Source organism: Zootoca vivipara, chromosome 10, assembly GCF_963506605.1.
Source record: "Zootoca vivipara chromosome 10, rZooViv1.1, whole genome shotgun sequence".
NCBI classification, from domain to species: domain Eukaryota; kingdom Metazoa; phylum Chordata; class Lepidosauria; order Squamata; family Lacertidae; genus Zootoca; species Zootoca vivipara.
The window spans coordinates 53351000-53377018 of record NC_083285.1 but is presented as its reverse complement, the minus strand read 5'-3'; the positions used below and the strand labels follow the sequence as shown (position 1 = coordinate 53377018).

Here is a 26019-nt window from a genome sequence, read left to right as displayed (position 1 = left end):
ATCACATTGGGATGAATTTGGATTCTGTTTCTTACCTACCGGTATAAGCCTTAGGAGATACTGAATTCCAATAGTGATTCAGCGACTTTTGGAAACTGTCCAAAAGATAAATAGTCATGTTGGTCTCCTGCTGTTAAAACAGTAGGAGCCTAACATCTGATGAACTGAACTCTAGTCTACAAAAGCACATACCACAATCTGTTTAGTCTTTAAGATGCCATAAGATTGTCCTGTACAGCGTTGAATCAATTTTCTTCAGCAGCTGATCGTTTCTAAGAAAACAATTCACCCAAGGTCTCTTCAGCAACATTCCCAAAAGATGAACGCTGAGTTTATTTAACGAGTGTCTGTTGATTTTCATTCCCCACAGCTAAAATATGTAATTTGTGAGGAGGTGGTTTCATCTCAAATACACTTTGAACAATGTTACTAATATGTGGTTACTAGGCAGCTTCCTGCTTTCTAACAAAAGTCTGCTTAAGTGCAGTAGCAAAGGGATTTGAAATAACTGATAAATTTGTTGCACCATACCCAATTAATTTTTACTTTGGAGCTCATCTGTTCAAATGAAAATTCATTTCAAAATGACAAAGAGTCAAATTTTTGCATACATTGGTTCAGATTGAATACAACTAATATATTTGTGTATAGCTAAGTGGCTTATATACAGGCTTTAATCTCTAGGATATTCTTAATCATTTTAACAATTCAAGGCCAATCTTAGTTTCCTATCATCCGTATATTAAATGAATTTTAGGGGTGAATAGAAGAACTCTACTACTCTTCAGGTCTCAAGTGGCCATATGTTTAAGGTGACAAAATTCATGAAACTTTGATGCATCGATTGATTTGCTTGGGCTTGCCAATCAGAAGGTCGGCGGTTCGAATCCCCGTGACGGGGTGAGCTCCCGTTGCTCGGTCCCAGCTCCTGCCAACCTAGCAGTTCGAAAGCACGTCAAAGTGCAAGTAGATAAATAGGTACCACTCCGGCGGGAAGGTAAACAGTGTTTCCGTGCGCTGCTCTGGTTCGCCAGAAGCAGCTTAGTCATGCTGGCCACATGACCCCGAAAAACTGTCTGCGGACAAACATCAGCTCCCTCAGCCAGTAAAGTGACATGAGCGCCACAACCCCAGAGTCGTCCACGACTGGACTTAATTGTCAGGGGTCCTTTACCTTTAAGATCCATTTTTTAGATAATTTATTTATTATTTATAGCGGGAGAAGCCTCTTTTCTTCTTCAGTTCCATTCCATGGTGCTCTCATAAAGGAATAATTCAGAACCCACGAATACAGGAGTAGAATTGAATGGAAAGAACTAAGCCCAGGATTGGGGAGCAGAGAAGGCTTGCATTAATGTGATTCTTCCCATGTGGTCCCAAACCTTTAAGATAGATTCTGCATTCTTGCATTTTAACAAAGTAGGTGGAACATCATAAGAGCCTGCAGGATCAGGCCAATGGCCTACCTAGTCCAGCATCCTGTTCTCACAGTGGCTGACGCCAGCCAGAAGCTTGTGGGGAAACCCACAAGCAGGACCCGAGCACATGAGCACTCTCCTCCTGTGATTTCCAGCAACTTGTATTCAGAAGCATTGCTGCCTCAGTCTGTGGAGGCAGAGCATAGCTGCTATAGCTAGTAGCCCGCCCCGACCTAGCCACAGTGATCCATGCGACGGTCACCTCCAGGCTTGACTACTGTAATTTGCTCTACGCGGGGCTGCCCTTGAAGCTGTCCCAGAAACTCCAGCGGGTGCAGACTGCTGCAGCGAGGCTCCTCATGGGCTCCCTGCCATGGGAGCATATTCACCCAGTGCTTTTCCAGCTGCACTGGCTCCCAGTGGAGTACAGGGTCAGATTTAAGGTGCTGGTTTTGACCTTTAAAGCCCTTCGTGGCCTAGGACCCTCATACCTACGGGACCTCCTCTCCCGGTATGCCCCGTGGAGGACCTTAAGGTCCATAAATAGCAACACCCTAGAGGTCCCGGGCCCTAAGGAAGTCAGATTAGCCTAAACCAGAGCCGGCGCCTTTTCAACGCTGGCTCCGGCCTGGTGGAACGCTCTGTCTCATGAAATCAGGGCCCTGCGGGATCTGATTGCTTTCCACAGGGCCTGTAAGACAGAGCTGTTCCGCCTGGCCTTTGGAACCAACTTGATCCCCTCCCCCTCTTTCCTTTTTCCTTCTGTGATGGAACTCATATTTGGGGACTTCTCTCGCTTTTTTCTGGCCCACGTAGGACCAGTCTGGATAGTTGGCCTGGTGAAGATTTGACATTTTCCTCCCCAAACAGATTTTGATTTGAGTTCCTATTGAAATGAGGCTGCATTTTAATGTTGCATTTAATCTTGTTTTCAAGTGGTATTTTAATCAATTGTTTTATATCCGGTGTTACCCGCCCTGAGCCCGGTCTTGGCTGGGGAGGGCAGGGTATAAATAAAATTTGTTATTATTTGTTATTATTATTATTATTATTGATAGCTTTATCCTCCATGAGGATGAGATATTGGCTCTGTATCAAATAGAACTTAATTTGTGAAATGTCTGGCAATTTAGGTCATAATATTCATATCCCTGCAGATTTGTTACTGGGTTTTTTAAAAAATAAAAATAAAAAATACTTAAGTGTTTGAAGGTAAGTGATGTCCTTCCTAATGTTTTAGATAGAAAAACCCCAAACTTGGAAAATATTAAAACACAAGCTTGAAAAATACAGTTGCACACCTTTTGAAATATATCAGTACTTTTGTTGCTTCATGTAGTGTGCTGTTGAATCTCAGCAAGTAGTGGCTTGTTGGGTCAGTGTGCTTTTCTGCAGTAATCTGGAAACTTAACATATTCAAAGCCATTCCGTGCTGCTGGCTGCTTATCTTAATAGGGTGCGGGGAGGATTTCTAATTAATGTCTTTTCTGGTTTGATTCAGTTCTGCCTTGTCTAGTGCATGTTCTCAGTGAGTTTTCTTTGTCACAAATTATGTAGGACAGTGGCAATACTCAGTAATGTCATCCTATGGTTCTATCCATGTTATTGATCAAAAATTCTGGTTACAGGTAGGTAGCCGTGTTGGTCTGGATCGAAGTAAAATAATAATAATAATAAAATTCCTTCAGTAGCACCTTAAAGACCAACTAAGTTTTTATTTTGGTATGAGCTTTCGTGTGCAAGAAGTGTGCATGCACACGAAAGCTCATACCAAAATAAAAACTTAGTTGGTCTTTAAGGTGCTACTGAAGGAATTTTTTTTTTATCAAAAATTCTATCAGTATTATCAAGCAGTGTTCGTTGAGTGCTATTAGCTAATGCAGCCTTATAGTCACAGAACTAACAATTTCCAATACATGTTGTGACAGCAGGAAAACGTTATATTTTGCAACTACAAAAAATAAGAAAATGCCACAGTTTTAAGCAAAAGGTGTTTTGCAAAAGGTGTTTTGTTTTTAAATTAACAATTCCAAAGGTCTATTAATATTCAATTGTTATCAGCAAAAAATTCCCCTCTCTTAATTCTCACTATTTGTTCTTGGTTACTATTTTGTTAACTGCATAGAAACTATTCTAGCATTTAAGTGATATGCAGATATATGCAAAACAAATGATTTAATTTTATGCCGCTCTCACAATACAGTGGTACCTCGGTTTAAGTACACAATTGGTTCCGGAAGTCTGTACTTAACCTGAAGCGAACTTTCCCATTGAAAATAATGGAAAGTGGGTTAATCCGTTCCAGATGGTCCGTGGAGTACTTAAACTGAAGCGTACTTAACCTGAAGCGAACTTTTCCATTGGAAGTAATGGAAAGTGCATTAATCCGTTCCAGATGGGTCCGCGGAGTACTTAAACTGAAAGTACTCAAACCGAAGCGTACTTAAACCGAGGTATGACTGTAGATGAATCATTAAGACTTCAAGTAGGATGGCTGCCACAGAAAATGGGTATTATTGTCACTATGTCACAGCTACTTCTGTGCTGTTGCTGCTGTTGTACGGGATAGTTTTATATGAAAGATGCAACAAACAGTAGTGGAGCACAAAATTATGAAGCATGGTAAATATCTTAGTGTTGTGAAATCTCTTCAACATGCTTCATGGGAAGCTATTAATACATGATATGTCTATACAGTGGTACCTCTGATTACGAGCCTAATTCGTTCTGTAGGTCCATTCTTAACTGTTCTTAACCTAAGGTACCACTTTAGCTAATGGGGCCTCCCACTGCCGCCGCCAAGTCGCTACCATGGGATTTCTGTTCTCATCCTGGGGCAAAGTTCTTAACCTGAGGTACTACTTCCAGGTTAGCAGAGTCTGTAACCAGAAGTGTTTGTAACCTGAGGTGTACGCAACCCGAGGTACCACTGTATAGCTTTCTTGAAAAAGTACTGTACAGTATAGGAAAGAAGAGAGCACCTAACCAGGAGGTTTGGAACCACTGAAGACACATGTTATTCTGTGTCTTACTGTGTTGTATTATTTACTGAAACAATGTAGGAATACAGTATGTTCCTCTTTAACTTGTACTAAATCTTTTCAACCAACAGAGGTCAGTGGAGGAAATCTGTAGAAGGGTCATTACTGACTGTTCTACATCTCCACTGAATGAAATGACTGTACAATGGTACCTCGGTTTACAAACACAATTGGTTCCGGAAGTCTGTACTTAACCTGAAGCAAACTTTCCCATTGAAAGTAATGGAAAGTGGATTAATCCGTTCCAGACGGTCCGTGGAGTACTGAAACTGAAGCGTACTTAACCTGAAGCGAACTTTCCCATTGAAAGTAATGGAAAGTGGATTAATCTGTTCCAGACGGGTCTGCGGAGTACTCCACCTGAAGCATACTTAACCCAAGGTATGAGTGTAATTGGTTCCAGAAGTCTGTACTTAACCTGAAGCGTACTTAACCTGAAACGAACTTTCCCATTGAAAGTAATGGAAAGTGGATTAATCCGTTCTAGACGGGTCCGCGGAGTACTTAAACTGAAAATACTCAAACCGAGGCGTACTTAAACCGAGGTATGATTGTAGTCAAAAGCTTTCATTTCCTTCAATTTTCTAGTACCCAGTGTTAGAATTGGCTGTTTGACAAATCAAATATTTAGTTGGAGAAAGCAATACAATACAGAATAAAAATTGTCTTTGCCTGGTCTAACAACACCAAGAAAAATGGACACTATGATAGAAGTCTAGTGGTTGAGCTATGGGATAAGTTTCATGCTCTGCAAAGTAGTCATTACCTATTGCTTGTTAGGTCTGCCTGCCTTTTCCAGTCCTTGAAAATAGCCTTTCATTTTTTGTGTGTATGTGTGTGTGTGTGGGGGGGGGGAACCCCTCCCTAAGCATCTTCCTGCCACACTGCTGACTGGCAATATGAAGGCTCTCATGGTGCCAGTCTACTACTGTTTGGGCATGGAAGAGGGAATGGCTGAATTTAATTAATATTTCACAACCTGATTGTAGCACACAGATCTTAAACTTTGTTTTGCCCTAAGATTCGGTTTAAACAGTTCCATAAATAATACTTGATGTTTCAAAGGAATATTTCTTGATAGACAATACTGCTGCACATTTCTTTTAGCCTTAAAAAGCCACAAATAAAGTGAGACACTGCTAGGTCTTTTATTTATAAACTTTTCATCCCCTGCACTAGATAGATGTGTTAGCATTTAAGATACGAACAGGAAGTACACTTGGTTAAGGGGAAGGGATTGAGGTTAAACGTGATATGTCCAAATTAACACATTCTTTTCCGAGCAAATTTTCTGAGATGATGGCTTCTCTGGTGAGTTTAATCTATTGCAATGACTAGACTTTATCATTGCTTTCCAACTGTTAATCTTTTTCTTATTTTGTATACTTGGGTTCTGCAAATGTTCCTTGCTAATAAAACTATTGACAAAAAAATAAAATAAAATAAATGCAAGTTGTGTAGTGTATAAACCCAACATGCTGCTCAGATGTACTGGATGCTGTGGCGGTCTCTGAGTAGGAAATCTATATCTGGGTACTACATTAACTCTCCAGTGTAAATGCATTACTTGAAAGTAAATTCCATGTAGTTTGCTGAACTGATTTCTTTTGTAATATACAGTATTTGCTTACCGTAGTACTATATTTTCCTGCATATAAGACTACTTTTTAACCCAGGAAAATCTTCTCAAAAGTCAGGGGTCGTCTTATATGCCAGGTCGTATTTCTTATACGGTGAGTATATCCCAAACTCTATATTTTAACTGGAAAAATTGGGGGTCGTCTTATACGCCGGAATATACGGTAGTCTATATACCGTAGACCACATTATACATAGGAATCTGATACACAGAAATATATCCTTCAAGTGTAGCATAATATGTTTCTTCTGCTAAAGTATTCATGTTATATAACCTATGCAGTGGATTCCTGACCAGCGTTCTCGTGACAAAATAAATACTGGTGCCATGTTTCAAAAGCAACTCTTTTCTTCCACAAAGGTCATCTCTGTGACTCCTTTCATAATTTACAAAGGTAAAATCTACGCAGGAGCATTCAGCAGTAAGCTTTGACCTTTGGGATTTCCCTGTGGAATATGCATTGGGGTGCAGCAGCAGATATTTTACTGTGTGCAACTAAAGGGTAAATTCTGTTAAGGCCAACTAACCAAGAAGGGGACAACTGGAGGTGTAAGTTAGCAATCAGGCAGAGTGGTGGGATGTTTGCTGAAGTAGCACTGGCTGTATAGCCCTGGGGGCTTTTTCCCCTCTGTATGTTTTTCCCCTCTGTAAGCCTGAAGTAAGAGAGAGAGAACCTACCTGCTTGTTTCTCCTCAGATTATATGCTGGTTTTGTTAAGATAAACTGTAACACATGAAGCAGACCAAATAATTTATTTTCCCGTGTAGTATACATTATTTCCTTTGAAATATTGCTCAGTATTGTTAAGCATTTATATGACTGGCTTGCTCTGGAATGAGTTCCAGATGTTTTGGGAACTACAACTGCCACAACCAGTTAAACCATTGTTCAGGGATGATGATACTACAGCAGCATCTGGAGGGCACTGTGTTGGCTACTTCTGAAACAACAAAAAATCCTTCCAGCTTTGCAGCAAAGTAAACAGCCACAAGCACTTACAAATCCCCCGCTTCCCTTATCTAAAGGAGGAATATGAGGAAGGGAGTGCTGGTGTTTGCTTGAAAAACAGCCATATGGAGGCAGCTGTGTTCATTCATGTGCAGCAGCTAACTACAAAGATCTTCATGCCACCTGAGGAACATGTGGCTGTGCGTGAGATTTCGTGGTGGCAGGTTGTTGCACACAAAAGCTGAAATGTGGAGCAGCCACCATATGGCTGCATTTGAAGTGTCCCCTGTACAGATGTTTGTTTGTGGATTTTTGCTTATTCTTTATTTCAGGAAGCAAAATTATCTCTCAGGCAAGTTGATTGAGGCGCAGAGTTCAGTTGCAGACAAGAAATTAAATAGGGGTAGACTGGGCAGATATTTGTGATACTTCCCCTGCCCTTTAAAGCAAAACAAAGAAAAGCTGTGTTTACTATAGTGCCCTGCTTGTTGACATGTTTCAGTACCAGCTGTCCAGTAGCATAGCTCAACTGAAGATTTACTGGCGACCTTATTACTGCAGTAAATAATCTTGCTTTCCAAGGGAACTGGAAATTATCTGAGACACGTTGGAGGTCTTTTGAGCATGCAGTTAGGCTTTGTCCCCACTCTTCGTGTTTCAGGCATCCAAATAATCGGAATAAAATCCTGCTTTGAAGGAGGACTCCACTAGACTTATTTTTGTCACCAAATTCTTTGTATATTACATTCATGAATTAACATCGCAAATGAATTTGGCTCCACACTTAGGAGAATCTGAAGAATGTGTGACAGAGGCAAGTAATCTTCAGGCCATGTTTGCTAGATTGAGACAATTTTGTAGTAAGGTCTGCAGTTTATTTGTAAAACTCAAACATATGTATGGGCATTCCTTAGTTAAAGCTGACCAAAACCCAATCAGTCACCCCCAAAAACCTTAGTGAAGAGATGCCTTCAGATGGTGCAGAAAATCATACAATGATGGAATTCCATAGCCAGGTGCCACTACAGAGAAGACCCTACCCTGACTCAATGAGCCACATCTTGTGGCAATATCTTCAGAATGGCTTCTTATAGGGAGAAGTGACCTTTAAAAACATAGGTCCCACATCACCTTGAATGCGTTTCTGGTGGTGACCAGGGCTGCTCTTGGGTACAGAAAAAGTACTGAGTGAACTAAAACTCATTTAGAAGGAACCCCTAGTTTCCTCATCTTTGCAAGGTTGATATTTTTTTGTTGGCTGCACTGATCTTACTCAAATGTCCTAGAAGCTCCAAACCCAATGTTTGCACTTCTCTTTTGTTCTTGCAATCTCCACAGGCCTGCATGGCTTTTAGTGCTGTCTCCTCCCCTTTTCTAAAAGAAGCCCCATGTTTTAAGAAGTGGCTTTGATGTGCGGTGTTGTATTTCATTGGCTGAGTGCTGTGCCTCTTTACATCCTCTCCCCCTCCCCCTCCATTATTCCTCCTCACATCCATTTCCCCCCTGCTTGCCCACTTGGGAAACACCTGCCCTGGCAGAGCAATGTACTGAAATGTGTTTACTTTTAAATTTTTTATAGTTTCAATCCAGAAAGTTGGCTGCTTCCCTCTTTCCCCTCCCCTTCCCCTTCCTCCCCCGCCCCTTGCTGCAGCCCCTGGTGCCTACCTGTCCCCTTCAGCTACTTCTTTTGTTTCTGCCCCAGCCACAGCAGAGAGGATGAGGGGCCTGGCTGAAATGAAGCTCATTGTATAGCATGGAATCACAGAATAGTAGAGTTGGAAGGGACCATGAGGGTCATCTAGTCCAACCCCCTGCAATGCAGGAAGACGTTGCATTCCCTGAAAGCAGTTGCAGTCCCCAACCTGATGGTGGGCTCCTATTTCGTATTGGGTGCTAAGGAAGCTCCCCCACCTGACTTGATTTCTTATTTGCATAATATATAAAATTTCATGAAAAATAGGATTTTCAAAGAAACATTACATTAATATACCACCTTTCAACCAAAGAGCTAAGAAGGCATACATGGTTCTCCACATTTTATCCTCACAAGAACCTTGTGAGAAGGGTCAGGCTGAGAGATAGTGAATGACCCAGTGAACTTCCTCATGCAGTGGGGCTGGGACCCCAGCCTACCAGGTCTTAGTCCAGCGCCACACAGGCTCCCATGAAAGGCAGGTGAACATTTCTTAGGAAATGAGTGCTAGCCTGGGAACCACAACTGGAGGCAGCCACAACACGCCCGTATTTCACTCGCATTTTAGCAACATTTAGGTAGGAGCTATATTGATGGCAAAACAGCCAGGGGTGATGAGGGGTGAAAGTAAAAGTATGCACAAGTCATTGTGCAGGGAGTGGTTGAGTATATAGGAAAAACAAGAAACTAGGCAGAGAAGAATAATGGTGGGTGATCTCCCATAAATCCCCAAATCTCATCAGTGGAGACAAAAGCAAAGCCCCCCCCCTTTTGTTTCCCTTAGAGGTGGCACAAAAGGGAAGTGGAGTGAACCTCAGGAAATTATTAGTTAAGGTCCCACTTTACAAAGAGATCTTTACTGGCAACATAGGAATCGGAAACATTGCCTGCCCACTGTAGATCATTTGGTTTTCAACCAGTGTGCTGTGGCACCCTGGGATGCCTTGAATGATGGTCAGGGGTGCTATGGGCAACGCCAGACTCTGTCCCTCTTTCCTTCCCTTTCTCCATCTGATGCCCTGTGTCTCTGCTTTCCAAAGGCTTGTGCTGCTGTTTGTTGCAGCAGCCCTGGCTACAAGCTCCCCAGGCGAATGGTGCCTCTGGGGGTTGGCCAGGGGAGAGGAGAGGAGAGGAGGCTGATGGAACACTCTACAAGGGAGGGTGTTCGAAAAGAGGTGAAGGGGCTGCTGGCTCTGCAGACAAGGGGTGACATAACTGGGCTTTTGAGGATTTGAGCACGTTTCCCCACAGGGGAGCCGCAGAAAGAAAGCCATGGACTCCTATACCTGGTATAGGAATAACAACCATTGCATAGCACAGAGGGCCATCTGGAGGCACTCTTGGTGTCTCTGAACAGAAGAGGTGCTGCTGGTTGTTTCACTGCGTTTATACGTACTTCAGTTTTAGTGTTTAAAACTGAATTCCCAGAGCAATTTGTCTTAAGAAGAAATGTGTGTAAACACATTTGAATCGTAAAAAGAAATGCTGCTGGCAGGTCAGCACACAGAGCTTCTCTCCCCACCACCCTTTTTTTTATCTATGCTAAAACCAGTGACATTCAGTGATCGACAAACTGAAGCTTGTAAATTTTTTAATATGGGCTGTAATAGAGACTTTTGCTCTAGTCACCTGTTGAGAATGAAATCGGCTAGTGGGTGAGTCTCATGTACTGCTGGATTAGGGTTGCACAACTCTTACATTCTCAATGAATTTGAAATGCTATTGACTCTTTTAAGATTAAAAAGGAATGGGAGAACCAACACGCACAGCTTCAGTAGCAAATCCTTTTTTAAATTTTTTTTAAAAACCCCAACATAATGGGCACTTCCTCTTCCTTTCATGTTCAGAACCCTATTTCTAGAAGCGAATCTTTCCACACTGAATCTCTCCAGGGTCTGTACAAGGGATGTGCTCTGTTCAATGCAGCCTCTGTGTTTTACCAGTAGGAAGGAAACCATTGACAGAAATGTGGTCTGCTTCACTTTGGCCATGGAATGGATTCTTGACTCATTTTGCAATCTCTGAGCCACTAACTTGGGCCAAAATCACACATGCATTTTAAAAGCACTTTATCGTTGGGTTTCCTTAGGCAAGCTTACTGTCATTCATAAATCAAGCTTTCTCCGTACATCTCCCCACCTTTGGCTAACTGCAGCTTTAGGCACCTGTTCTTGTTTCTTTTAAGGAAAATAGTTAGCAGTTCCAATGACGTAATTTGGCCCTTACTCACCATGAGCTGTAGAAGCAGAGGGTAGGTGGTGTGTGAAAAGAGGAAGGGGGAGCAGAGCATGTAAGGGGAAGAGAGCTCAGGCAGTTGAAGGAGAAGATGAGCAAACCATCCTTATTAGAAGTGAGTTGTGGATTTTGCAACACTGACGTTGCATTTAAAAGACAAGGACTGTGGGGGGGGGGAGTAGTCTCAAGAATGGTATTGAAAAATGTAAGGAACTTTAACAACATTTTTATTTATTGAATTTACATACAGTAAACATTTCAATGCATTTTGGTGGACAAGTTCTTCAGGTGCACAATAATTGTGCATACTGGATTATTCTGGTAAGGTAGCATCTCTCAAGCACACTAAAGATTGGCTCCAATGTTGATCCTTCTAGTGTTCTGGCTAAAGTCAAAACTAAACAAGATGGGAGCAGCAGGTACACTTTGTCACTCACGTATCCATCCACCCCACATATAAAGTGTCAGTAGAGGGGTTCAATTCTGCCAAACCAAATACAGCACAGCAACTATGAATGGATTTCTGGCTATCCAGGAGCCCTTGGGAACAAGCCACCTGGGAAAATACTTTGGCCCACCTCATAAGCCATCTCAGAAGAGGTATTCAGTTTTCTCTCTCTCTCTCTCTGTGTGTGTGTGTGTGTGTGTGAGAGAGAGAGAGAGAGAGAGAGAGAGAGAAGATAAGCATCTTCTGCGGTGTATGCGGTGTGCATGTTTCTAAAACAATTCCCAGTGTGATCTCCCCAAACTGGAATGGGACCTTGGGGGTATGAGTAAGAGAGAGAGAATTGTAGCTCTTTGGCTCCTCTACAGCCCCCATCTGGATCAGGGCCCCACATCAGTTACAGTATTTGCATGGTTGGTGAGAAAGCTCCGCTGCAGAAACATAGCTGGGGGTATTTCTATTAGATCAGGGTCCTCCTGTATGATGGATGTGTATGTGTATTCAGGGCAGTCTTGAGCAGGTCGGCCGCCCTGGCGCTGAGGGGTGGAGATCGCTCCGGCGCCCCTGCCCTCGAAGGGCGCAGCATGGTTTCCGCGCCCTGGTGCACCGCGCCACTGGGGGTCTACCTAGAGCCGGCCCTGTGTGTATTTAAGCGAACTGATTAGAGTAAAAGGTTATTAGTCATTGGGGAGGTGTGCATGTATGAACTTAATTTTAGTTGCATTGATTGATTTGATTTGATTTGATTTGTATGCTGCCCTTCATCCGTAGGCCTGAGGGCAGTTCACAACATAAAAATACAACATAAAAACACAAAATTCATGAATAAAATAAGGGGTAAGGAAAAACCACAAACCAATAACTCCTCCTCCACTACGTTGATGTTAATCAGCCAAAGGCCTGGTTGAAGAGGAATGTTTTCACCTGGTGCCTGAAGGTGTAGAATGAAGAGTCTCCTTCTTTGGAGGTCTTTAAGCAGAGGCTTGACAGCCATATGTCAGGAATGCTTTGATGGTGTTTCCTGCTTGGCAGAGGGTTGGACTGGATGGCCCTTGTGGTCTCTTCCAACTCTATGATTCTATGATTCTACGATGCCATCTGAATCTCCCTGGGGAGAGCATTCCACAAACGAGGAGCCACTGCAGAAATGGCCTGTTCTCGTGTTGCCATCCTCTGGGAGGCACATGAAGAAGAGCCTCAAGGTCTTGGTAGATTGCAATTGTTTTACTGATGATTTGTTAATTATATTATATGATTTGTGCTGTACTCATGATGCACTTATTATGTTATTTGTTTGTAAGTAGCTTTGACATTCATTTGTATGGAAAGTGGCACAGAAAGACAATACCGGTAAATCAAATCAATAAATCAATGTACAGCAACTCATCAAGGGCTGTGAAGCTTCCTGCTTTTGCTATCTGCTCAGCTTTGCAAGATCATTGGGAGTGTCAAATACCTATTGGCAACGTATGATATGTGTCTGTTGGGCCTTTGTGTGGCTTGCTGGATCATAAGTTCTGTAGGCTTGACTTACGCAGCACTTCCTCCAGAATCTCTTTGCAAGACAAGTGTTCCTGAAATCATTCTTGGATTCCCATATGAGGGATGGTTTAGTGTAATACAGTACAAGAAAGAAACGTGTCATGGGAAGAACACACTGATTTCACTGCAGAGTTGCAAGTTTAAGCACATAATGTATTTTATCCCCCTGTCACTGAATTGCAAATAATGCATTGCTGAAGGGGATTGTAATTATTTTATGCTTAATTTTAAGTGGAACCATGGTTCAAATACAAAGGATGTTCTTTCAGTTGCCATGGATAGAACATATCGCCTTTATGAGCTGTCATTTTTGTCTGCTCTCCAATAACCACTATTTCTTAATCTTTGCAAATTCACACATGCTAAAATCTCATTTAAGTTCTAAATTTATATGGTGGAATGTGAGTCTTTGATCTCCAAAACATGGATGCAAAAAGCTTCTTGGGGAGCTTTCCCCATTTTCCTGCATTTGATACCTTCCTGTTTTAAAACGAAACCTATTCTACAGGTTAGAAGAAGCACAAGTTAGGTGCAAAAGGATGCCAGCACAGCTGAATAGCAAAGTCATAGATTTTTAAGTGTCAGAAGATGTCTTCTGAAAGAGCAATAAATTCTATTCCAAAATAACAGTATATAGCAATGAAGAAATTGAAGAGCAATTTATTTATTTATTTTTATTTGGTAAAAAATTACAAACTACAAATATTTCTAGAAGCATATCAGCTAAGAGGCAGAAGGACCATGACCATAGATAACAATGTCAAAATGATAGTGAAGAAATTTCAGAGAAGGTAAATGAATTCTTCACATCATTATTGTGCTCCTTGGAGGAAATATGGGATAATAAATCACATAAATAAAAATAATTTTTCATTGCCAGAGGTGTTACAGTACATCTGAGCCATTGTTCTTTTTGGTTAATGAGTCTCAAGAAGTATATTATAAGGAGTATAGTATGGTATTCAGCTGGGAGTTCCTAATGAATTCAAATGAGACATTATTGATCTGGAAGACTTTTAAACTGATCAAAGAATTGAAGAAAAACTAAGTAGCTGGGGTGTTTTTGCTTTTAAAAATGTAATATTGGGGGGGGGACGCGTTAGAGATGGGAGAAAGCAGCACAAGCCCTTGGATTTATTTTTTCTTTTTCATTTTAATGACGAGGGAATTACGGTAATAGGGGAACTGTCTTAAGAGCACCAACCATAAAAGTAGCTTTAATAGGGATAGCTAGTATTTTGATAGTCTAATGAGGCTTCTACTTCAGAGAGTGGGAGTAGAAGTAATTATTTTATGATAAGATAACACTCCCTGGTTGTAGGAAGTGTATGAAACAGTTCTAATGTTAGCAAATGCCATGCATTCAGCAGTTGAGAAACCTTTGTTCCCAGTAATGTCAACGTGCGGAATGTTTGATTAGCTTGTCTGCATTTCAGCCCATGTGGCAGGCGCAAGATAATGTCAAGTTATGACTTTTAAATTCCAAAGTACTTCTAAATCAGTTTACATGGCTTAGGGTGCTTTAGTTAAAAATATATGCTTTCTCCCGCCTATGTTAGCAAAAGCCATAAGGCTGTCACAAACCCGGCAAGTCATAGTACTTGACTCAATGGATAACAAGTTGTACAAGCCCGGTCGTACTGGAAGATCATTCGTTGGGAACTATTCTTTATCATAGCTAGGTAAGGAGGAATAGGAAAAAAGCCACTTATTGAACAATAGGGATAACAATTTATGTGAAAAAAAAGAAAGTAAGTCTTGGAATTCTGGGTTGCCCAGAGTTGCCTGGCGAGAATACCTAAGATGATCTAGGAATGAGATAGGCTTTGTTTCCAAAAGCTATTTGAAGGGAGTGCAGAATTCAAATGCCAGCAATCATATCGCTCATAGGAAGGAGATAACGATGCAACTGAATACGTCAGAAATTGGAAAGGGCATGTGGCTGAAATCTTGGTAAAAGTCAATATTGCTTAAAACGTATTTGTGTAGGCAAACCTACCCAGACATGTAAAGGTTGCTTGTGTTTTATTTCCTTTTTAATAATCTTTTGGTTGTTCTTAAAAACCTGTTTCTGTTTTTTTATTGGTAATTTTAATGTTTTGTTTTCTATTTTTTGTAAACTGCTGCTGTATATTTTTGTACAACCAAGCAGTATGTACAGTAAAGGGTAAAGGGGCCCCTGACCATCAGGTCCAGTCGTGTCCGACTCTGGGGTTGCGGCACTCATCTCGCTCTATAGGCCGAGGGAGCCGGCGTTTGTCCACAGACAGCTTCCGGGTCATGTGGCCAGCATGACAAAGCTGCTTCTGGCGAACCAGAGCAGCGCATGAAAACGCCGAGTATGTACAGTAAGTTTTGTTAAATAAAGTAAATAAAATAAACAACTTTGCAGGACTGTCCTAATTCTGTAAGTATATTTTACGTGAGTACAAGTAGTGCTGTAACCAATCAGTAACAATGTTGGTCTTCAGGTAATTGTTGTAAGATAGTGTACAGTTCTTCGAAAAGTTATGGCGGGATCTCATGTTACTACCGGTAACAATGCAGGGATGCACTAAAAATTGCATCCCAACATCAAGGCTGTGCACACACCCTTCTGTAACACTGGAGTTTTTCTCAGTCCAGAATAATTCATGCTCATCTTCAACATGCTGCTTTCAATCAAGATTGATTCTAGATCCTGCCATCCACAAGGCTGAGAGTGGTTAACTGTCTGATATACAGTACATCTGAAAACCCTCCCCTTGATTAGGTTATTCAGGCCTTTTCCTCCCTGCTTGTGCCCTAAGTGAAAGGAGGAGGAAGTGCTGACTGTAATCTTGGTACCTCCCCCCCAATTGTTGGGACTGTCTACATCAGTTTCCATCTGTGTCCAGCAGGATAATGCTCAATCAATCAAGCAAGCAAGCAATCAATCAATCAATGCAATGATCTTTTATTTTTGGAATGAAACCAGTTTATAAATAAGCACTTTTCAAGGGCAATAGTGTGTGAGTGTGTGTAGACTACTATAGAGAGAGAAAACAAGTACCCAGCCTCCATTGATTCCAGAGTAAAATGTTGTATGTATGCAACCTAAGTTGTCCCTCCCCAGATAGGAAAGCTTACCCTGCATTGTGCTTTTCCCCACCCACATTCCCCATAGCTCTCTGCTGCTGGTGGGGAGGGAAGGAAACCCATAGTATGGGATAAGTGGTTTTACACATGAGGGTGAAAATAATTGGGGTGCTCTTTTCTGGAGCATCCCCTTGTTGCCTGTAATATGGAGCTCCACCTTGAGAAATGATACCTAATTTTCGTTAAATCATTGTGATGCAGTGGTTAGTGTTAGACAAGGATTGAAGGGTAACACAGGTTCAAATCTCCGCACAGCCATGAAGCTGTGACCTTGAGCCAGTCACTAACTCGAAGCCTAGCAGGGTTCTTATGAGGACAAAGTCTTTGTGTATTCAGGCATGGCCAAACTTGGCCCTCCAGATGTTTTGGGACTACAACTCCTATCATCCCTAGCTATCAGGACCAGTGGTCAGGGATGATGGGAATTGTAGTCCCAAAACATCTGGAGGGCCAAGTTTGGCCATGCCTGTATGTAGAAGAACCATGTATTTAGAAAACTGGTTTCATTCCTCAAGCTCTTTGGATCAAAGGTGGGATATAAATGTAATAAATAACTCCAACATTTTTGGTAGGATCTTACAACTTTATGTGGCTGTAAGCAGCAGCTGCAAGAGAACATCTTTCCTACCCCAGCAGAACATCATAAAAGAAGAAGAAGAATCATAATTAGCCCACAATTTGAAACATTTCTCTTTGTGTGTGGGATGTATTCTCTCTTTGATGTTGCTGCATAGCACTTCTGTTTTCTGATCAAAAGAATGTTTATTACTCCAGCTGAAGTAGCAGAGCACAAGTAAAATGGGGTGCAGTAAGTAAACACAATTTTCACCTGTGCAATAGGGCAGGGGGAGTGGGGATAAAGCAGCCAAGAGTTTAACCTAACACTGTTTTTTGATTTCCCTGGAAAAGTGACGCATGTGCTTAAACCCAGTGAAATCAATAGGACCCAGAAGTGCTTAGATTTGTGCCTAATACATTAACAAAATAAAAAAATTCCTTCAGTAGCACCTTAAAGACCAACTAAGTTTATATTTTGGTATGAGCTTTCGTGTGCATGCACACTTCTTCAGGTCTTTAAGGTGCTACTGAAGGAATTTTTTTATTTTGCTTCGACTCAGACCAACACGGCTACCTACCTGTAACTAATACATTAACAGTTTGTTTTAAAACTTCACAAAACTCTGAACATTGATTTTTAGCATTTTTCTCTCTGCAAACGGCTGTTGCTCTATTTTAAATCATTATTGCGTGTTTCCTGGCACACATCACAGGGGGGAACTGTGATGAAATTCACTACTTCCTTTTTTGAAATACTCTGAGCTTCCCAGTACATTAAGCTCCTTGAAGGAAACGTTTACAACTAAGAAGTGTAGCTGACACCTTGCTTGATGTATATGTTCATGGGGATCTGTAAGTAAATCTACTTGCCAATTACTGCTTCAGATATTTGTCTGATCCTCCTAGTCTTGTTGGAGTAGGTGTTTAATATGTGTTCTTTGCTTAGTTACTTCTAAACTGAAGTTTTGAAGCCTAACTACTTGAGGGGTTTACTAATGTGATGAATGAAAAGTCTCTGGGGTCTAAATGCATTAGTACTTGGAGTTTTCTATTACAATAATTTTTTGATACTTCGCCTTGGTGAATTTTTTTTGTCTTTGTATATGTGAGTTTATTATTACAGCTCATCCAAACTATTCAGTCTGTTTTTTCATGTGACCCTTCCCTTCAGAAGTCCTTTGGATACCCCAATATACCACACATTTTCCAGCAGTTTTAAGTAGCCAGTTTTCTCCGATGTTCCCGACCATGCATGTTTACTCTTCCTCCCAAGTCCACAGATTAGTTTGGGAGAAGAAAATATGCAGTCTGGAGATGATTAAAAAAACAAAAGAAAACCCCCCAATGCTTTACGTTTTGCTATTACTCACAAAATATTCTCTTATACTACGAATAAGGAAGCTCAGTCCTGCAGATCAACCAACTGTGGCTCATGCAGTTGCAGCTAGAATCCAATCCTTTTTGTTTCTCAATTGCAAAGAGATTGCTGGTGGTGGTACTGAAGTTGGGTCAGGATGTATTTGAGATGGCTGGCTTTGGTGGGGCAAAAATGCCCACAAGAGGCTATACAGCAGGGGTGTCAAACTCAAATTCATTGGGGGCCGCATCAGAATTTTTGGTCACCCTCAAAGGGCCGGTTGTATCTGTAGGAAAAATACCCTTTAAAAGAGGTATCAGGGGGGGTCAGGGGGGAGGAGGGGGGAGGACAAACCCAGCTTTAAAATGGACCACCTTTGACTCTCAATGCCCACGGGGTCTACTGGTGGCAGAAGTGGACTTGTGGGAGGAGGGAGGGAAGAAGGATGGAGTATATATATTATGTTTTGTTCTGTTTTGTCTATATTAAAATCAATAAAAATTATTTTTTTAAAAAGACTTTAAAGGCATGCACAGCAACATTACCTTTTTGTGCAGGGAGTGCGGGCAGGTGGCGGCGAGGCAGCAGGTTAGTGGTGGTGGCGGGGGCCTGATCCGGCCATAGGCTGAGTGGGTGAGGCGGCGATCTGGTGTGAGGCCGGCTAGCGGCGGCGGCGGGAGGCTGCTAGCGCTGGAGGCAGGGCCCGATCCGGCCGTAGGCCGAGCGATGGAGGTGACGGGAGGCCGCTAGCGCTGGAGGCGGGGCCCGATCCGGCCGTAGGTCGAGCGATGGAGGCGGTGGGAGGCCGCTAGCGCTGGAGGCGGGGCCCGATCCGGCCGTAGACCAAGCGATGGAGGTGGCGGGAGGCCGCTAGCGGCGGAGGCAGGGCCCGATCCGGCCATAGCCAGAGTGCCAGAGGCGACGGGAGGCCGCTAGCGGTGGAGGAGGGGCCCGATCCGGCCGTAGGCCGAGCGCTGGAGGCGGCGAGAGGCCGCTAGCGCTGGAGGCGGGGCCCAATCCGGCCATAGGCCGAGCGTTGGAGGCGGCGAGAGGCCGCTAGCGCTGGAGGCGGGGCCCGATCCGGCCATAGGCCAAGCACTGGACGCGGCGAGAGGCCGCTAGCGCTGGAGGCGGGGCCCAATCCGGCCATAGGCCGAGCGTTGGAGGCGGCGAGAGGCCGCTAGCGCTGGAGGCGGGGCCCGATCCGGCCATAGGCCGAGCGTTGGAGGCGGCGAGAGGCCGCTAGCGCTGGAGGCGGGGCCCGATCCGGCCATGGGCCGAGCGCTGAAGGAGGCGGTAGGCCACTAGCGTAGGCGGCGGGGCCCGATCCGGCCGTGGGCCGAGCGCTAGTGGCGGCAGCGGGGGTGAAGGCTGGCGGCCACGCGGGCCACATGACGAGGTCTGGCGGGCCGGATTTGGCCCGCGGGCCTTGGGTTTGACACCCGTGCTATACAGGGATAACAAAGGGTATTGACCTCTCAGTCAAGTGTCAAAAGGGTTTCTTGTTCCGGAGATGAGCTTTTCTCCATGTGCAAAGCACTCCCCTGACAATGTCATTGATAACCTTGACCCATTTCAAATGACTGAGTAGTTCAGTGTTTTAAAGTTTCAAGCTATGTTATTCTCTCATTTCGATTCCTAGTCTGTAAATAATCTAGTTTGTTATCTTGTTCCTTCTTCATTATGATTAGCTGGCAAAGTCTTTATTTGTTGATGGAATGCTTCTGTCTTATCTGCTTTCCTTTCCTCTTTATCTCCTTTTCTTTCCCTCTTTCTCCTATCCTGTGCATGATAGCACAGGCCATAGATGAGCTAGATATGGGAAATTAATGACCAGATCTCAAGTTCTGGCATAGTGGTAAGAAATTTCTGCAGAAAGCTAATTGGTCAAAATCTAACAAATGCTGTCAGTTTTGAAAAGAAATACCTTGTTGAGGTCTGTTATGTGTCTTGGTATACTTTTAGTTTTGTTAAAGTGTGGGCTTTTGTTTTTGTTTTTAATATAGGAACTTTTTTGTTCCTCTTTTCATGAGAGAATTGACGACAGTTGAGGTAGGAGGAAGAGACTTCAACATATAACAAAGTTTCTGGCTTGAAACTCAGAAGCAAAAGTCATTTTAATTGTTGACTAACATTACTGTTAATTAAAGGAAAACCTGTTAACCATGCAGACTGACTCATTATTTATGTACCAGATATTGAGGATAGTGCTGTTTACCTTTGCCCTCCAGCTTGATTCTCCTGGGTTGACGTTAAGGCACACAGCTGTGGTCACAGATGGATCAGATGCTGCGATTTCATGATTAAATGCCAAGACCTGGCATGTTAGTGAGCTGAGCTGCTTCCTTGACCTAGGACCTGCCTCAGGCCACTGGATTTGAGCTTAAACTGCTTATAAAATGGAGCCTCATGCCAGCTTCTCTGAAAATTAATATGCGAGGTCTAATTTCTCAGTAGTATTTGGAGAAGGATATGCAGTAACCTAGGAGAGGAATTCTGATTCTTCACAGTGGATAGCGAGGTTTAATTCCATTAAATTCCAGCTGCAGAAGAGAGAGTAGGAGTGGTGCAGTATTAATTGCTGACAAAATATCGTGTACTGTACTCTGAAATGTCACTTATTATGGATAATTGTTAGGCATGCTGCAAGCACTGCAATTGGATATCAGGCACTCAGATATGTTCAGCAGCTCCCTTCTCTCATATTGTAATAACTTTGCAACAGAGCTTATCATGTTCCATGCACACTCAGCACAATAGGTTCATAATTGCTGACCTCTGGACACTACCATTCCATAAATATTTAATGGCAGTGTACTTGGTATGGGCCTTAGAATTCAGAGCTCCCTTATAGAAAGTGGGTGAAGTATCTCCAGTATCTTAATAGCCTGATAGTGTGGAATAGTGTGGAATATCATAGGATGGAGGTGCAAGATATTATGAAACCTCCAAGAGGCAATCAGAATGGCTAGTGAGAGTCAAGGGTGGAGAGATGGAGAAGAGCACATGAACTGGAGAACAGTTGTTCCATACAGTTAAGAGGTTAAGACATGCTATAAATTCACCAAATTGCGATGTCTGGAAGCTTGGTAGGAGCATCTGAACATAGCTGTCAACCCTCCCTTTTTTTGCGGGAAACTCCCTTATTCCAGCGCCGTTTCCCGCTGCTATCCTGGATTGTTAGATATACCGTAGACCAGGCATCCCCAAACTTCGGCCCTCCAGATGTTTTGGACTACAATTCCCATCATCCCTGACCTCTTAGCTAGGGTTTCATGGGAGTTGTAGGCCAAAACATCTGGAGGGCCGCAGTTTGGGGATGCCTGCCATAGACTGTCCCCGGGACAGGTGAGGCTGCTGCTGATCCCTTATTTTCAAATCCGAAAGTTGACAGCTATGCATCTAAACCTGGTAAAGTCATCCAAAAAAGAACAAGGAAAAAAAGAACAGGCCATCAAAATCTCAGTAGAAGAAGCCCCAGACTTGAAACTCAGTAACGCCCATCATATTATATCTTTAGGCACCAGACAAAATGATTTCTTTTCTCCCATGCCTTTGGATAATTAAACAATCTATAGTCTTTTAAACTGTGAGTGGGGTGGGTGGATTATTGTTTTATTTCTTACTATGCTATATATTTTTGTGTGTTTGTATTGTAAAGTACCTCGTGATTCTTGGATGAAGGGCGCTATAGAAATGTAGCTGCTGCTTCTTCTTCTTCTTCTTCTTCTTCTTCTTCTTCTTCTTCTTCTTCTTCTTCTTCTTCTTCTTCTTCTTCTTCTGCAGTATGAGCCCTCCAGGTACCTACTTGCTTGCTAAGACTTTGCCTCTGTTGATCCTTACCAAAACCATGACAAATGTTTCTTAGGAGCTCTGTTTTGTATCTTTTAATATTTGTTCACTCTATATAGACCGACCTGTTGTCTTTGTCCATGGAGTTTTCTTGGCAGGGATACTGGAGTGGCTTGCCAATTCCTTCTCCAGGTGGATCACGTTTGGTCAAAACATAACTTCTCCAAGTTATTTAAGCCCCTTCGCCACAACAAGGCAGTGATCCATGAAGGGGAATGGGGAAAACCAGAGATCTGTTCAAGAAAATTGGAGATATGAAAGGAACATTTCGTACAAAGATTACCATAATAAAGGACAAAAGTGGTAAGGACCTAATAGAAGCAGAAGACATCAATAAGAGGTGGCAAGAATACACAGAGGAATTATACCAGAAAGATATGGAGGTCTCGTACACCCCAGGTAGTGTGGTTGCTGACCTTGAGCCAGACATCTTGGAGAGTGAAGTCAAATGGGGTCCGTAAAAGGTCCGTATAGTTAAAGCTATGGTTTTCCCAGTAGTGATGTATGGAAGTGAGAGCTGGACCAGAAAGAAGGCTGATCGCCGAAGAATTGATGCTTTTGAATTATGGTGCTGGAGGAGACTCTTGAGAGTCCCATGGACTGCAAGAAGATCAAACCTATCCATTCTGAAGGAAATCAGCCCTGAGTGCTCACTGGAAGGACAGATCCTGAAGCTGAGGCTCCAATACTTTGGCCACATCATGAGAAGAGAAGACTCCCTGGAAAAGACCCTGATGTTGGGAAAGATTGAGGGCACAAGGAGAAGGGGACGACAGAGGACGAGATGGTTGGACAGTGTTCTCGAAGCTACCAACATGAGTTTGACCAAACTGCGGGAGGCGGTGCAAGACAGGAGTGCCTGGCGTGCTATGGTCCATGGGGTCACGAAGAGTCGGACACGACTAAACGACTAAACAACAACAACAACAATATAGACCGACAGGGGTTACTCCTAGATCAGAGGTGGATCACCAGCCCATTGAAAGGGATGGAGGGGGTGGAGAGATGCATGGGTAGGAGAGGAAGAGATGTATGGTGTGTGGAGGGGAAACAGGTGGGGAACTCTGTATGTGTGGTCTGTTTTGTATGTGCAATCTGTGAGAAGGTGGGAGAGTGTGTCAGAGAGAGAGAGCAGGTGAGAAAGCAAAGTGAGTGTGTAAAAGATTGTGTGGTACATACCCAACTGCCTCAGAAAAACTGGGACATCCCCTTCTTTCCTGCGAGACAATGGCAGCCATTTTGGGCACCTTGCTCTTACGTGATTTCGGGCTGAGATCTAACCCCTCAAAAAGTGTTTTATTCAGGTCTGTGATCTCATGCGGCATGTCAAAACACGCTTTTTGGGGTCCATGATCTCGTGCAGGTCAGGTGACTCACAGGCGGGTGGAGACCCGGACGAAAGCACCTCAGATTTTGGCCATGTTGTGTTGGAGGGTATGATCGTGTGTGTGTGTGTGTGTGTGTAGGCACTGGGGAGTGTTCTCTGTTCTTATTAGATAGCAATAGCACTGGAGAGAGAGAGAGAGAGAGATAAATCAAAATTGCATAATTGTGCCCCATATGGCAGTTGTTTTATGGCTGGCACCCACAGCACTTGTCTCTGCTGGTCCAAAAAAGTTGGTGACACCCTGGTGTAGCTTGTAATATTCTTTGAAGGTTTGTCCTTGATCTGGGATATCCAATCTTGTCTTTGATTTAAGACTCTCTTTTAACTGCCCTCTTCCTTCATACTGGCCCCTAGTATGCTGCTTCTGCTCTTACTGCTTTCTGTCATCAGCCCATGCATGTTGAGACAAACCTTAGAGGTTTCCTATTAGCTGGAGGCCTCAAGGAGCAAAACTGTATTCTCTAAAGTCTCCACGTTGTTAATTCTCGAAGAATATGAGGCCCCTTCTGTTCTGTATTAAGTTAACTGCAGTACTCCTTCTGGCCACCGTGGCTGCCGTTCTTACCCTGCCCACTGTCGCTGCAGTTCTCACTCAGGTCCACAACATGCAAATGAAGGATTGAGAGTGCTGTTCACGGATTGGGTAGCTAGGGGAAGTTTGTTACTGTTGCAAGTTACTGAGTACTACGGTATATAAGCCAGTTGGCTAAGCTATTGTTCAGCCTGGACTCAGAGCTAAAATAAAGAGCTGGTTCTTTTGAGAGCTGTGTCTTCATCCTTCTTACCCACTATTCTACACCTTCCTTGCTGGTGTGTGACTCTTCATCCACACCACCTAGGCTATGCTTTGAAGAATGAACATTTCCTTCACAGCAGGTGGCTAACATGCAAGTTAATTCCGCAGATATTAAAACCTTGTTTTTAAAAGGATACCTCTAATTAAAGCTGAAGACAACTGTGGGTAGCTGTAGCTGTCAAAAGTAGCTTGGCTTCAGTACACAGGTGTCAGATTGAGATGTATTTCATGCAAAAGTCTATAAATATTTTCTTTGCGATCCATTCCTAGTAGGGGCCTATTAATGCTGTTTGTTTGAGGATTTGTATAACTTGCATCTAGAACAGTAATAAACATAGTGCTTGTTCAAGGTAAATATACGTGACTCCTATTAACTTCCTGGAACAGAGATCTCTTGCTTCCTTTGGCAAATATATTCTTCAGCAGGAAAGGAGCAGTGCTTGAAAGCGGTGTTTTCTGATTAGTCTGACAAGCTTGGTGTCTAAATGGGGCTTATTAATAACAGAAGGCTCTTAGTGGCCAATTAATTCAGTGTTGCTGAAGTACTCTGTGCAGTTCACTAGTTAGTATTAAGTAGCTTAGGTCTAGAAAGGGTTTGTAGCTTTTCATTTCATCTGGGGAGAATTAAAGGAGTAGAAGCCTTTTCAGTATTTTAAGATCTGCACTAAAAACCAATAGAATGTGCATGTGTGAAGAAACAAATTCGTTCCATTTTTGTGTGTGTTAAAAACAACATACAATAACAGAATCAAGGTGAGTCCTAAAAATGTGCATTTCAGTTGTTAAAAGCCAGAGTCAATAGGTGTACGGTATCTTCAGCTTTCATCAAAAGCTGTATAATGAAGGCTCCTGGTGGATCTCTGTGGGGAGGAAGTTCCACAACTTAGGGGCTGCCACAGTGAATGCCCTCTCCCAGGCTGAGTCTCTAATATTTCTTTTCTGGGCAAAGTGGGCAGTGGCCAGTCAGCTGCAGGAGAAGGCATTCTAGAGCCATTCTGGCCTGGTTTCGGACCTGGTTTTGACATTGAAACAGCCTTGGTTTCCCTGATTGATGACCTCTATTGGGAGAGAGGCAGGGGGAATGGAACCCTGTTGGTTCTCCTTGACCTCTCATCAGTTTTTGACACCATGGACCATGCAGCAACTACCTTAAAGAGTGCCTTCCCTAGTATGAACCATCTCAGAAGCTATGATCAGCAGCAGAGGCCTTGTAAGTGGTGCCACCACCAGGGTTTGCTTGGTTGGCACTGACCCATGGTAGGGCCTTTTCAGTGGTGGTTCCCCAGTTATGGAATGCCCTCCTAGTGAGGTGTGCCTTTGTCCCTCATTGCTCACTTTTAGGAGGAATTTGAAAACAATCGGGGGAAAGCAAAGCATTGCAGGCTTTCTGCTATCCCCACTTTTCATGAGTGTGGGTACTGTTTTAGCTCCCTTATACTGTGCTTTGCTGTATAGGAGATATGACAAGGCCCAGCCCATGTGGAGGGATCCATGTTGCAACTCATGGCATTCGTTGCAACTCATGGCATTCGTTGCAACTCATGGCAATCATTGCAACCATTGCTGCAAATAAGGGGTAGTGAGAATTTACCCAGATTTACCCTTCCACTAGGGAAGGTGCTACAGCCAGCTGGCCTATGCACCAGTTCTAGATTGTGTAGACCTGTTCTTGGTTGCCCATCAGTTGATCTATTTGCCAGCCACAGCGGTATTGTGTGTATGAAACAGAAGGAGGAAGAGGCTATATTTATGCATAGTCAAAAAGAAATGTATGGTCAACCTGCTCTTTTTGATATGTAGCAACAACCATTATTAGCATCTCTGGATTTGTTACCATCAAAAAGCTTCATTCTTCAGGCACGATTGTAAAAATAACGTTTTCCCATCTGCTATCCCTCAAGGTAATGACATTGGGGATTTTGCTAAGCATGCTTCAGTGAGCTATTATGCTGCATTACTATAAGATTCCTTGTGGTATAAGAGAATGTTAG

General features: G+C 43.0%; 1 protein-coding gene across 13 annotated transcripts in view; it reads left to right on the top strand.

Annotated features, from left to right (window-relative positions):
• FGD4 (FYVE, RhoGEF and PH domain containing 4) overlaps positions 1 to 26019 on the top strand; it is a 125463-nt gene that overhangs the window by 16170 nt on the left and 83274 nt on the right. Inside the window, exon 1 of one of the 13 annotated variants that reach the window (XM_060279947.1) lies at positions 3221 to 17488. The exons of the other annotated variants lie outside the window; for them this stretch is intronic. Within the exon in view, the coding sequence (XP_060135930.1) occupies positions 17467 to 17488 (22 nt within the window). The 5' untranslated portion in view covers positions 3221 to 17466. Of the gene's footprint in view, positions 1 to 3220; positions 17489 to 26019 lie in introns of those variants that run through there. 13 annotated transcript variants of the gene reach the window in all.